The sequence below is a fragment of the Geotrypetes seraphini genome, chromosome 13 (assembly GCF_902459505.1).
Source record: "Geotrypetes seraphini chromosome 13, aGeoSer1.1, whole genome shotgun sequence".
Taxonomy (NCBI): domain Eukaryota; kingdom Metazoa; phylum Chordata; class Amphibia; order Gymnophiona; family Dermophiidae; genus Geotrypetes; species Geotrypetes seraphini.
This window is the reverse complement of record NC_047096.1, coordinates 178,560-192,899: the sequence shown is the minus strand read 5'-3', so window position 1 is coordinate 192,899 and position 14,340 is coordinate 178,560. Positions and strand designations below refer to the sequence as shown.

General features: G+C 44.3%; 1 protein-coding gene across 1 annotated transcript in view; it reads left to right on the top strand.

Annotated features, from left to right (window-relative positions):
* SLC6A17 (solute carrier family 6 member 17) overlaps positions 1-13,477 on the top strand; it is an 88,964-nt gene extending 75,487 nt beyond the window's left edge. Inside the window, exons 11-12 of the mRNA XM_033918436.1 lie at positions 1,942-2,104; positions 11,369-13,477. Of these exons, the coding sequence (XP_033774327.1) occupies positions 1,942-2,104; positions 11,369-11,737 (532 nt within the window). The 3' untranslated portion in view covers positions 11,738-13,477. The remainder of the gene's footprint in view (positions 1-1,941; positions 2,105-11,368) is intronic.
* The last annotated feature ends 863 nt before the right edge of the window (positions 13,478-14,340 follow it).

Below are 14,340 nucleotides of genomic sequence, written 5' to 3'. Positions count from 1 at the left end.
CAGCAGCACTCCTTTGGCTACTTGAAAAGTGTCCTGGACTTATAGTTCCAGCAATAAGGCATATCACTTCACTCACAAACCTTCATCCTCACTTTAGCTTCCTCCCTTCGTCCTACCTGACTTGTTCTGTCTCCGCTGCATTTCTCTCATTTCAGCTCCACACACATTGCTTCTCCTGGCCTTGATTTTCAAGCATAATTTGTTCCAGAAGCATGCTCGTAAACCAAAGCGCTCGCATATCAAAGCGAGTTTCCCCATAGGAAGTAAGAGAAGCTCGGATGATTCGTTCCACATCCCAAAAATAGACAACCCCCCTCCCCGAGGCCACAGGTGCTGCTCGCTTCCACCCCACCCTGGGAACCGGCTTCTCTCCCCCCGCGGCCCACCCCCAAACCCTTACCTCCAGCAGACACCGGCACGCACCAACCCACAGGACATACGTGTGCCAGTGCTGAAAGAGCCTGCTGAGATGCTTTGTGCATCAGCGCATGCTCAAGGCCTTCTGGCTCCCACCCACTCCGTGCCGGTGTCCGCTGGAGGTAAGGGTTTGGGGGTGGGCCGCGGGGGAAGAGAAGCCGGTTCCTGAAGTGGGGTGGTGTGACACGCTCGCTTATCAAGTCAACGCTCGGTTTGTGAGTTAAAGTTTGCTCATCAAACTAAGGTTTGACTGTATCTGACTCATTCACCCAAATTAATTAACCTTTCTCCCCTATGGGGATCTTTTAGTAAGATGCGCTAGCCAATTTAGGGCACCTTAGTAAAAGACCCCCTGTGTTAGTGTGTGTGGAATGGGTCATGTGTTGATAATAGTGTCCAGCTGTCTCTGTCTAGATAAATCATATACATTCTCCTTATCCTCCCAAGGTAGAACTAGCTTAACCATTAAGCAAACCAGGCAATTGCCTAGGGCAGCACTTCTGGGGAGCAACAAAGATCAGCTGCAATCACAGTAAAACAACAGGTCCTGACAGGCAGCTCAGAGAACCCTCAGCCACCACTAACTTGTACCCACCAGGAAGGGAGGTGAGATAGCCCACTTATCTGTATAAATAGCCTTTTACCCCAGTAAATGGATTTTAGAAGTTGCCCTCAATAATAGGTACCATCCTACACAAAGTTTCGTATTAAAAGTGTGATTGCCATCTCTGCATTTGAGCTCTGGGATGGGTGATAGGGTAATCGTGACTGCAGTGATAGGGTAATCGTGACTGCCGAGTTCAATTATGAAAATATAAGGGCAGGGCATAGAGACATAAAAGATAAATAGGGGAGGCCAAAGACCAAAAGGCTGCCCAAGGATTCTAGTACACTTTTTCCTCCCTATTCGCGGGGGTTAGGGGCAGAGCTGGCCCGTGAATAGGGAAAAATCACGAATAACTTTTGGCCAGCTCTGACCCACCCCCGGACCTTATCTGGTGGTCTAGCGGTGACGTGGGGCAGGAGCGATCTTCCTACATTCCTGCCCCGTGCAGAGCCGTGCTGTAAGTTCAGGTGGTCTCACGAGATTACAACAGGAACTCCCTGTTGTAATCTTGTGAGACCATGGGAACTCACAGCATGGTTCTGCACGGGGCAAAAGTGTAGGAAGATCGCTCCTGCCCCGCGTCACCACTAGACCACCAGGTAAGGTCCATGCTCCGATCGCCCCCACGCCACCTCCGATCGCCTCCCTCCATCTCTGATGGCCCCCCTCTTCCTCCATTCTCCCCCCCGCTGCCTCTGATCGCCTCCCTCCAAGTCCCGGGGCTATTTTTTTCAATGCCAACGAGCGATTCTCAGGGGGGGGGCTAAGGAAAAAAAACACGAAACCGCAAACATCGAAGCCGCAAATAGGGAGGGGGAGGTGTACTCTTGCACTGGCCCTATCTCTGGAATATTGAAATCATTCTTTTCTTGTTCTCACATACTAACACGAGGGTTTTTCTCTCCATTTAACTCTAGATTCATGCAGGAATTGACAGAAATGCTGGGGTTTCGCCCATATCGATACTATTTTTATGCATGGAAGTACATCTCACCCATCTGCATGGCAATGCTATTGTCAGCCAGCCTTATCCAACTGGGGATTAGTCCTCCGGGGTACAATGCCTGGATAAAAGAAATGGTTAGTATGGATCTTGAGTGCATGTCTGTAGATATTCACTTGTTCACTCTTTCCAAAAACACTGGGACTAGGAGGCATGCAATGAAGCTACTACGTAGTAAATGTAAAACAAACTGGAGAAAATATTTCTCCACACAACGTGTAATTAAACTGGAATTTATTGCCAGAGAATGTGGTGAAATCAGTTAGCTTAGCAGGGTTTAAAAAAGATTTCGATAATTTCCTGAAAGAGAAGACCATAGGCCATTATTGAGATGGCTTTGGGAAATCCACTTCTTAGTCCTAGGATAATCTATTTTACTACTTGGAATCTAGCTAGGTACTTGGGACCTAGGTTGGACACTGTTGGAAACAGGAAGCTGGGCTTGATGGACCTTTGGCCTGTCCCAGTATGGCATTTCTTACATTTTTTATGTTTATTACCTAACAGCTCTTTTGGCATGTTCCTTTGGAGTTATGAATGTAATTCTTCAACAAATTACTTAGAGATAAAGATTCTGTCTCAAACTTTTATCTTATCTTTATTTATGTCATTATGTGATCATGTGACTGGGCCAAGCAGTAACACATATCCACCCCAGGCACATTTGTTCTCTGTAAAACACACACATTGTTCTTAAAACATGTGACCAGGTCTTTCCAACTCCCTGGTTATACCCCCCTCAGCCTTAGACTCTGCCAGCTCATCCAGCTACCTCTTGTGGGGCCACCGCCAGTCCCTTATTCCCTGGCCTCTTGGGTCCCCACCACTGACTCTTTCTTCACCAGTTCCTCTGCCGGTCATCAAGTCTGAGTCCCTTTCTTGATTCCTGGCTCTACTAGCTAGCTAGTTCCTCTAGCTACTTTTAGCTCTTTCCTACTGGTGTATAAGTCCCCATAGACCCTCCCACCACCAGGCTTCACTCCAGGGCCAGATCTTTCTACCAGTGTATAGGTCCCCACAGACTCACCCACCACCAGGCTTTCTACTGCTGCACCAGTAACCCCTTTCAGGAATTGTCAGCAGCGGTCTTCAGAGTTAGGAGCCACCTTGCCTTCTGAGTTCTCTGTACTGGGAGCTGTTCTTTTCAGCACTACAATCTACTCAGGGTGAGTGGACAGCTCCCAGCAGCACTTGCAGCTCTTTCAGTTCTATGCAGATTAGCTCTTCTCTGGCTCAATGAGCTCCACTGACTAGTGACAGGTACTCCATCCTGTCTCACATAACCTTTTACATTAATCCCAATACAGTACAAGTCTAAAACTCTGGGCTGCTCAGGAATTTTCTGCATTCTCAGGCAGTACCTTTCAAATTCATCTAATCTCTCTCCCCTCTGTGTCATGTGGCACTATCTCAGAGCCAATGGAAGATTAAGATATGAAATTGGACTTTTTCTTTTTGGAATCAAGGACATAGCCAGACCTGCCATTTTGGATGGGTCCACTCTAATCTGTGAAGACCTTTCTCACCCCCAGCTCCTATATACATGCAGTTTTTAAAATAAATCTCTTCCCTTCCATCTCTTCTGCCCCTACTTCTGTCTTCCTCTCCCAAACTGGCATCTGATCCACCTGTGGCCTGCCTCTGTCCATTTCTTTCAAGGCCCCCTCCCAAACTCTGGGTGTACCTCAGAGATGTTGCCAGTGACGAGTCTTATAGACAACCTGCCTCAGCTCTACAGGCTTCCCTCTACTGCAGCCCCACCTGTGAAAAAAACAGAGTGATATCATTGAGTGCAGTGACATGGTAGAGGGAAACCTGCAAAGCCAGTGCAAGTTGCCTAAAGATGTTGACAGCTGTGATTCCTAGGAGATGGGCTGGGGCTCAGAAACAGACAGATACCAGGCCAAAGAGGGAAAGAGACGAGTGAGGCATCACCATTGAGGTGTTTTGGGGTCTCGTGAGTCACTAGACTGGGTGGGGCTATGCCAGTGCTTGGAAGAAAAGCCCACATTTCCTAAAAGAAAAGTCCATAAGCCATTATTACAATGGGAAAATCCATTACTTATTCCTAGGATAAGCAGTATAAAATCTGTTTTACTCTTTTGTGATCTTGCCAGGTACTTGGGACCTGGGTTGGCCATTGTTGGAAACAGGATACTGGGTTAGATGGACCTTCAGTCTGTTCCATTACAGCAACTCTTATGTTCTTATGTGAGCCAAGTATAGGAAAGTCAAGCTATTGTGACATCACTGCTGAGTTTGGTCTTAGGCATTGGTGGAATGAGGCATTATGACATCACAATCTCAGCTCTGGAATGCTGCTATTATTTGGGTTTCTGCCAGGTACTTGTGCCGGGATACTGGACTTGATGGACTTTTGGTCTGTTCCAGTATGGCAACTCTTATGTTCTCACCATATCATTGGGACAGCAAATGGCGTGATTGGCCTTGAATCTTTGATCCAAGCTCTCACTGGACAACATGATCTTTGTTCCATAATATGAGTGGCTGTTTCTTATAGATTTTTGAATGCTGATCACAGAAATATTAATATATTTCTTTTCTACACTTAAGACTCCTTTTGCAAAGCCATGGTAGAGGTTTCTATGAGCGTCGGAGCATTTACCTCGCTGGCCCACAATAAAAACCTCTATCTCAGCTTTGTAAAAGCTGGTGGTAGTTTACTGTTGCTCCAAGAAGATGTCTGTGAGATGTCTCTTAACTTACAATATTAAGCTCAAAACTCCAGGTAGAACTGACATTTCAGCTCTCATGTTGTGGCTTTCTTCAGGTTTATCTGTCTATAGATATATAGTGGGACCTCAGACCTCCTGAGCAGACGTGGCGAAATCTGGGAAACTGCAAGAAGGATAGTTATCTTGCCACCTTTAAGTGAAGACTCAAACCTAGCATAAGTTTAATATAGGTTTAATATTGTATAATTGTTATTTAATATTGTAAGTTATAGCATTTGTTGGAGCCAGAATCTACAACACTGCAAGCCGCTGTGAAGTTTAGGTCTTTTCAAAAGAGACTCACCTCACAGTCGTACGCTTTCCTGCAGCTCAGACCAAGACTCCTGAAGAAGGTGCAGTTTTTTTCCGTACTGAAACACTTGCAGTGTCGAGTCGTCTATTCCTGCTCTCAATAAAAGACTTTGTTGGGAGACATCTCGCCCTTCCCACTTGTTTTTTCTGTGATCTACATTCTTGAGGGAACCGCCCATTGCTTTTTGTTCTTTTGTAAGTTAAGAGACACCATCTCACAGACATTTCACAGCAACTACAATTTAACCCCCCCCCCCCTTTATGAAGTCCTGTTTGCGTTTTTTATTGCTGGCTGCGGCAGTAAAAGCACCAACACTCATAAAAAGGGGGTAAATGTAAAAAAGTGTATGATATCTGGTTTGTCCCTTTGGTGTGGTATATTTAAAAATGAATATATTTCTGTAATGAAGGTTTTTCAGAAATTTATTGACAGATTCATCAACATAACATCACTGTTCAATATAAATATTTTATGATGTCATTTATCCCTATTTTTATGCACAGCAAATATGGAGAGTCCAGCTTTTGTCTAGATTGCCAGTTTAATTCAAAATACCGTCCATAGACTTCCTTCACCAGCAGAGTGACGGTTCTGCTTTGTGCTTGCAGAAAGTGTCAGCATGATTAAAATATTTACATCATTTATCCATTTAGACCCGGATTCTCTAACTGGCGCCATAAATCAGCGGCCACCAATTGCAGGTCAATCACACAATGGCGACGTTTAGAGAATCACGCCTCTGGCAAAGGTAGGTGCTAGAAATGCAGGCCAGGGTTTTCCAGAATGAATCTCTAGTTTGGTTTTGTTGAAACTTTCCTTCAGCTTATAGCTGTTTGGTAAATTAAAAGCTATTTTTATCAACTGTGGAATTCCAGATTAAATTTAGACCTACTATAACCTTAAATGGCATGCAATATTCAATTCATTCCTCTATCAAGATTTGGGGAGTTAAAAAGATATCTATTGGACATGAGAATAATTCTCATAATAATAACCTGAGACTGATTCATTTCCCCAATTAACCCTTAGGGAAATGCTATAAGGATATCTATTGGAAATATTGGAGGTCTCGGAGGAAACCTTACCTCCGTTCTCACAAGTATATTACCTGCCTAATAGGAATCAACCTCAACAACAAAAGAAAACTGATCAAGAACCATTGAATGTCTCAAATTTATTGGAGACGTCAGATAAAGAGGTTGCAACACCTGCTACATTAATTCTAACTGTAGCTCTTTCAATAGATAGAGCTTGGATTTTCAGACTTTTCTTTAAAAACAGACAGACAGAATTTCTAAGACTCAAAATATAGATGTTTCCTGACCTTTCACGAGAGACGCAAAAGCGTCAATGTGAATTTTTTTTTCTGAAACCAGGGGTCATATCTTTGGGGGCCACATTTTACTTAAGGCACCCTTGTAAGTGTATCATACACGTAAATGTTTTCTTTGAACCATATCAATTAACTCCTTTTTTGACGTTATCCCATCTGGAGGGAGAAAAATCTTGAGCTCTTTGGATTTAAATATGATATTCTCTTCTCAGCTCTATAGCCTTTAGCATGTCTTTATTACCTATTTTTGTATTTCTTTAGTTTCTCGCTATTTGAATATCTTGGATCTTTATAGAGAACTTGAGCATAGTTAAGCCAATTTTATTTTCTTGGTTTAATTGCTGTTAAAGCCATATATGTGTAATGTGAAGTGTTCGGGCTAAACTGCTTTCTGTACAAGTTGCGATACTTGGTATTTAAGTTAAAAATCAATAAATTAAAAATTAAAATTAAAAAAAAGATTTTGGGAGTTATCTTTGATCAAAATCTAACTATGAAGAATCAGGTTATGCAGTCGTACACAGGGGTTTCCATATGCTGTGGAAACTACATATCCTTAAGCTTATTTTGATCCCTTGGCATTCAGGTTTTCGGTCCAGTGTTTGGTGCTGAGTCATTGTATATCTCGCAGGTACGAAGAAAAACATCCTCAGATTGCACATTATTCAGAATGCCGCAGTCAAACTCGTATATAGATTGAAGAAGTTTGATCTTGTAATCCCTTTCTATCATGAGCTTTATAGGCTCCCAATAAAGGCAAGTGAAATTTTAAATGAGGCTGTATCTACTAGTCCTGCCTGATTCAGGGAAAAAAATTTTCAATTCGATTCAGCCTATTGAATCGATTTGATTTGATTTTCCTGCCCAATTGGGTGTTTTTTCAAACATCCTGGTGGGTTTATTTTATAGCCTCTTCACTCCTTTTATAGCTTATTCGCCCCCTTTGCCTTTTCCTAACCATACTAGCGCTGTAGTGTAAACAAAATAAACAAACAAAAAAGACTTTTCCTCTCTGTTAAATCCTAGCTCACTTTTGCGATCTGGCAGGATACACGTTTCAAATCTGACATATTGTAATCACAAAACAGAAAATAAAATTATTTTTTCTACCTTTTGTTGTCTGGTCATTATTCAAATCTTGTTGGTCCCCGGCTCTGGTTGTCTTCTGATAACTTGCTTGCCAGGGTCGTCATCTTTCTCCGTGCTAACCATCCATCTTCTATCTTTGTCCTCCCCTTCCCTCCCCTGGAAGTCTGGCAGCTTTCCTTTTTTTTTGTCTCCATCTACAAATCCATCTTTTCTCAACTACCCTTTCATCCAGAATCTCTCCCTCCTTCCCCACCACACCAGGGTCCACCATATCTCCCTTTCTTTTCCCTCCTATACAGTATCTCTATCTCCCCCTCCATACCATCCCTTGTGTCCAACTTCTCTCCCTTTCTGTTCCTTCCTCCCCTAAATCCCATTGTCCACCATCTCTCTCCCTCTCCTCTGTTTTTAGACCCATTATTTCTTCCCTCCCAAAGTCCGGCATATGCACGTCTCTTTGAACCCCCCTCTTCCCTCCCTCCGTGTACTTCTACACCAGGGCTCCCCCCGAAGGCCTGCACCCCCCGAAGCCCTGCATCCCACCCCTGAAGGCCTGCCTGTCTCCCCCCCCCCCGAAAGCCTGCATCCCACCCCTGAAGTCCTGCACCCCACCCCTGAAGGCCTGTACCCCCCCCCCGAAGGACTGCGCCCCCCCTCCCCAGAAGGCCTGCGTTTTCCCCCTGGCCTCCGCACCATTTACCTACAAGCAGCAGCCAGCAGAGAAGATCGCTGGGGCTAGCGATATCTGCAAGCTGCTATAGGTCTTTGGAGCTGTTTCCTCTGCTGCGATCCTGCCTCTGGCGGCAGAGAAAACAGCTCCGAAGACCTAAAGCAGCTTGCAGAGATCAGTAGCCCCAGCGATCTTCTCTGCGGTCTGCTGCTAGTAGGTAAATGGTGTGCGGGAGGCCAAGGGGAAAGCCAAACACCAGCGGGAGGCCAAAGGGGAAGCCGGACACCAGTGGGAGGCCAGGGAGGAAGCCGGACACCAGCGGGAGGTCAGGGGGGAAGCTGGACACCAGCGGGAGGCCAGAGGGGAAGCCGGACACCAGTGGGGGCCAGGGGGGAAGCTGGACACCAGCGGGAGGCCAGAGGGGAAGCACTTCTAGACTTACCCTCCCCCTCTAAAGCAGGTGTGGCAGAGGCCGGCCAGCAAGAGGCAGCACTGCTGCTCCCGCTTTAGGGGGCGAGGGGGGAGGGTCAGTTACCAAATCAGGAGGCCGATTTTTTTTATTTTTTTTTTAATTGACTCGAATCGATTCACCCAAAGTAAATCGATGAGCCGATTTGAATCATGAATCGGGCAGCACTAGTATCTACTATAAAGTCGCTCTCAGTCATACTCCATGTTATCTGACAGATTCCTTTATTAACTGAGAGGTATCCTAGAAGAACTCATGCCCTTTTTATATTTCCGTTGGTTTTCCTTTCAACTTTCATTCTTACCGACATTTTAGAAAACAATTAAACACTCATCTTTTCATAAAGTTAATAGGCTATTAGAATCTATTTTATTCTCCTTGTCCTTCCATGTGTATGATGATTAATCTTTTGTGAACCACCTAGAACTATTTGGTTAAGCGGTCTAGAAATTTATTTATGCTTGTCTTTAAAGCACATCTTAGTATGGCCATCTGATACCTGGTGGAAAAATTGACATCATGGGGCTGATATACTGGAGTTAGCGAGAAAACACCCTCCAGGGATTCAAGACAAAGTCAGACAAGTTCCTGCTGAACAAGAATGTGCGCTGGTAGGGCTAGTCTCGGTTAGGGTGTTGGTCTTTGACCAGAGGGCCGCCACGTGAGCGGACTGCTGGGCATGATGGACCACTGGTCTGACCCAGCAGCGGCAATTCTTATGTTCTTATGACTCTTGCAGTAAGTGACAAACAAGGAAATTCAATGCTGGGCCATATCCGGCGACCAGCATTAACTTTCTGGTCTATTTTTAGCCATGTTTAACATAGCTGGTTAGCGCCAGGCATAAGGAGCAGCAAGAGAGAAGGGATGGAGTTGGGAGCTGGCTGTAGAGGAGAAGGGTATAGACAAGAAAGACTTGCCTTAGAAGCAGAGTTCCCGGGGCGAAGTATAGGGAGAGATAAGAGAGGAGAGAGATTGAGGAGCTGCAGAGTGAATACTGCAGACCCTCAATATTTTTTTTTTTTTTGGGGGGGGGGGGGGTTAGGGGCAGAGCCGGCCTGCAAATATTGAAATAGCATGGATAACTTTCAGGGCTGGCTCTGACCCACCCCTGCCTCCCTCCTGCATCTCGGACCTTCCCCAGACCTTACCTGGTGGTGTAGCGGTGACTCAGGGCAGGATCGATCGTCCTACGCTCTTGCCGTGTTTAGAGCCGTAATCAAAATGGCTGCAGTGAGTTCTCGTTGTATTCTCGAGACTACAATGGGAACTCACGGCAGCCATTTTGATGACAGCTCTGCATGGGGCAGGAGCGTAGAACGATTGATCCTGCCCCGCGTCACCACTAGACCACCATGTAAAGTCTAGGAAAGGTCCAAGATGCAGCGTTTCTTTAAAAAAAAAAAGTGCGAATAACCGAATCCACGGATACTGAAACCGCGGATTCGGAGGGGGTACTGTACACTTGTATGTTAGTAAGAGGAGTTTGAACTATATGCGGAGCTAATGAAGAGACTTAAGGAGAGGGGTAATGTGAGAAAGGGGTGGCTCGGTGGTTAAAGCTACAGCCTCAACACCCTGAGGTTGTGGGTTCAAACACCGTGCTGTTCCTTGTGATCCTGAGCAAGTCACTCAATCATCCATTGCTCCAGGTATATTAGATTATGAGCCCACTAGGACAGATGGGGAAAATTCTGATTATAAACCACTTAGATAACCTTGATAGGCCGTATATAAATAATAACGACTGGCGGACTACGAGGTGTGCAGCTATTTAGTCATCTAGGAGCCATTCCTGGCTACATAGCATTGAATATCCTGCAGCATATTTTCCTGGATAACTGTTGTGATGCTCCAGTGGGCAGGTGCAGAACCTCTTCAGACATCCCAGCTCTGCAATGAGCTGCAAGTGGAGTTCACAGAAGACATTGAAAACAGGGTTTTTTTTCACTTGGGTGGGGGATTTTTATCAGCTGGTTCTGTGGTTTCTGCAATAAACGGGTGCATTGTTTTGTTTTATTTTGTAAAATTGCATTGGGCTGCAATGTTAAGTGATCTATTGTTTATCTTTTTAAAATTTTTATTTGTAGCCTTTCATTTCATGCATTTCTTTTCTATGGAATCTAATCCTAGTTAAGTCAGTCTTTCAGTGCACATAAATCCCTTCATTAACTTGATGATTCTTTTTGTATTTTTCCAATATTTGGCTGGCACCACAAATTACATTCCAGACTTGAAATGTGGCTTATATTATAAGATGAGTTCATCTTTGTTCCTGGCTTCCAACCTCATTCCACATATATCTACTCATGGCCAGCTGTAATTGCTCTCCTGCCACTATGGCCAGAACTTTTCCTAAAATAAAAGTTCACAAGTCATTATTAAGATAGATTTGGGAGAATCTACTACTTATTGCTAGGATAAGCATCACAACTGTTTTACTCTTGGGACCTGAGTTGACCATTCTTGGAAATAGGACCTTTGATCTGCCCCAGAATGGCAACTCTTATTTTCATATGTCCTGTTTAATTTTCACAGGTCCTGGCCCATTTATCTACTTATGAGCCTACAATAGCATAGAGTTTCGTAGATTTCACTTTGCATAGCGGGCTTGGAGTATGAATCTTAGCACTTTTGAGTCTCAGAATCTTAAAGTGTGAATTTTTGCATTCTTCTGTTCTTGAATTTTGCCCACCCTAATTCACCAGTAACATCATTTTGCCCTTTTCTAGGCTGGAGAGATGTTTCTGAACTACCCTCCCTGGGCTCTGGCAATGCTCATCTCTCTTATCATCCTGGCAATTTTTCCAGTGCCCATGGTCTTTATACTACGTCAGTTCCACTTGATGTCTGATGGTTCCAACACACTGTCTGTATCCTACAAGAGGGGTCAGATGATGAAGGATATCTCAAACTTGGAGGATAATGACGAAACTCGGTTCATCCTGAGTAAAATGTCCAGTGAAGCCCCTTCACCTATGCCCACTCATCGCTCATACCTTGGTCCTGAAAGTATCTCTCCCATGGAGATGAGTGGTATTTCCAGTGGACGCTATGGCGGTGGCTATCTCCTTGCAACCAGCCCAGAATCTGAACTGTAATATTTGCTGTTGCCATGATTAAGTCTGGGCCCGCTCCACAGTGGACAATTCCTAGAGTTCTCACTGAAGGATAAGCACAAGATAAATATTTTCAAAAAATGGAAGTTGTATTCTGTTCCTTGAATCTACTTTTCCTGAGCAACTATTTCCATGTTCTCCAACCATTCCAGCTCATCCTAGAATGTTCCTCTCCTGTTGCTTTGAATACCAACAGCTGGATTCACCAAATTTCCCCTTACAAGACTGGAAAAAAAGGAACTTATGAAAAATGCAATAAGATTAAAAGAATGTCTGTTTTCTTCAAAACCAAGCAAAAAAAGAAAAGCACGTGAGTCGGGAGATATAAGGAGACATTTCCCACATCCACAATCAAATTAAAGAAAATTCTACTTGGCTGAAAGTGATTCTCATTCATCTGGAAAAAGGATACTCTGCTGCACAAACCAACCCTCCTATACGTGTTACTAATTATGTTATAATATTTCACTCCTCTATAGGCACAAAGTATCCTTTATTTCTTCATGGTCTTGCTGAATTTTGTGAACAGAAAGTGACATTCTGCTGGTAATCATGGTGAGCTTGGGCCATAACTCTCTTAAAAGTGAATGTAATATACCGTATAATACCAGGAAGCTTGTCTTTAAATTCACATTGGTCACACGAAGTGCAAGCTGAGATATCTACTTGTGTTCAGAGTATACATTCTAAGAATAAAGATCCAGACACAAATTAGGGAGCCATGTCATGAGATTCTGAGGAAGTAGATCAGGAAATATTTCTTCATGAAAGGCTGATGAGACAGTAGAATGCCATCCTGGGGCAGCTGGTGGTAAAAAGGAGCGATACAGGATCCTTAGTAAAAGCGGAGGGCAAAATGCATAACCAGGCACCCTTGCCTGATTCAACAATGTGCATTTGACTGTCAATGAGGGGAAAAGAGACTAGGGGATGTGGGTGTGTGTAATGTTACAATCACCCATCAGCTGCAAGTTCTCTTACAGTCCTTGCTGAAACTCTTAATTGGGTTTGTCTGGCAGGTTACATGGGGGACTCTGGCGCACTATTCAGAGAAGTTTTGCTAGCCATTTAGAGTTTCGTAGAACTTTGGAGTTAGACAAGAGACAGGTCAGTGTTGGAGAGAGCTAAGTGTTGGACCGTATACTCTCAAGGGTAAGGCCTAGCCTTAGCATTTTGGACAGAATAAGTGGGTGGTCTTTTTCTGTGTTGTATGCAATTCAAACATGTATCAGGCATATGCTGGATGTGTACATGTTATGGAAGTGCATGGTTCAGGTTTGGGTATGTTAAAACAGGCTTGAGCATTCTTCTGGTTTGTGTGTGTAAATGTGCCTAAGATGACAATGGTAGGAAATGTAGAACTCTGAAAGGGTCGTATCCATTCCACACATAAGAACATAAGAATAGCCGCTGCTGGGTCAGACCCGTGGTCTATTGTGCCCAGCAGTCCGCTCCCGCGGCAGCCCCTGTGACCAGCATACGTTCCGGTTCAGCAGGAACTTGTCTAACTTTGTCTTCAATCCCTGGAGGATGTTTTCCCCTATAACAACTTAGCTTGGTTTCTTTATGCAATTCTGTGCACAGAAGCAGCCAGCCTATGTTAAAATGAGTTTTGTGTGCAGTCTAACGGGCCACATCGAGGCGGAGGAAGATATCTTCTTTTTCAAGGGCCCCACGACAACAAGAGGGCATCCGTGGAAAATCAGGGGCGGGAAACTACGAGGTGACACCAGGAAATTCTTTTTCACTGAAAGGGTGGTTGATCGCTGGAATAGTCTTCCACTGCAGGTGATTGAGGCCAGCAGCGTGCCTGATTTTAAGGCCAAATGGGATCGGCACATGGGATCTATTCACAGGGCAAAGGTAGGGGAGGGACATTAGGGTGGGCAGACTGGATGGGCCGTGGCCCTTATCTGCCGTCTATTTCTATGTTTCTATGTAACTATGCACTGACAAAAGGAAACAACTGTGGAACTGATGATCTTGATGCAAACTTTATTCAGAAACTCTTCATATACAAGGTGCAGTTCATAAAACCAAAATGATCTCACACAGTAGAAAAGCTCTGGTATAAACCCGACATGGTCCGTGTTTTGGTCAGAAGTGACCTTCTTCTGGGGTCCAGTGCACTATGAACCACAAAAGATGTTATGCTAATGAGCAAGACAAAATGCTGTGTAATTGTGAGCGTAGCTGATTAACCCCCTCTTTTACTAAGGCGCATTAGCCAATCTAGCGTGCTAAACACTAACGCATCCATAGAATATAATGGATGTGTTAGCATTTAGCACGCGCCCCTTAGTAAAAGGACCCCTAACTAAGTACTGACATCAGCTCACAGCTCATTTCAATCTCATGGTAATGAAGGCATTAACTACTAGGATGGGATTTGACATACCACCTTCCTGTGGTTACAGTCAAAGCAGTTTATATCTTAGGAGAGTTAAGAGTCACAAGGAATTGTAGTGGGAATTAACCAAAGGCCGTGTACAAGTTGTTGGCTTGTTTGTTTTTTAACACGGGGGTCTCAGAAAGAGTAATAAGATTAGCTAGCTCTTCTGTGGTCAGCGTTAGTGAAGATTTCA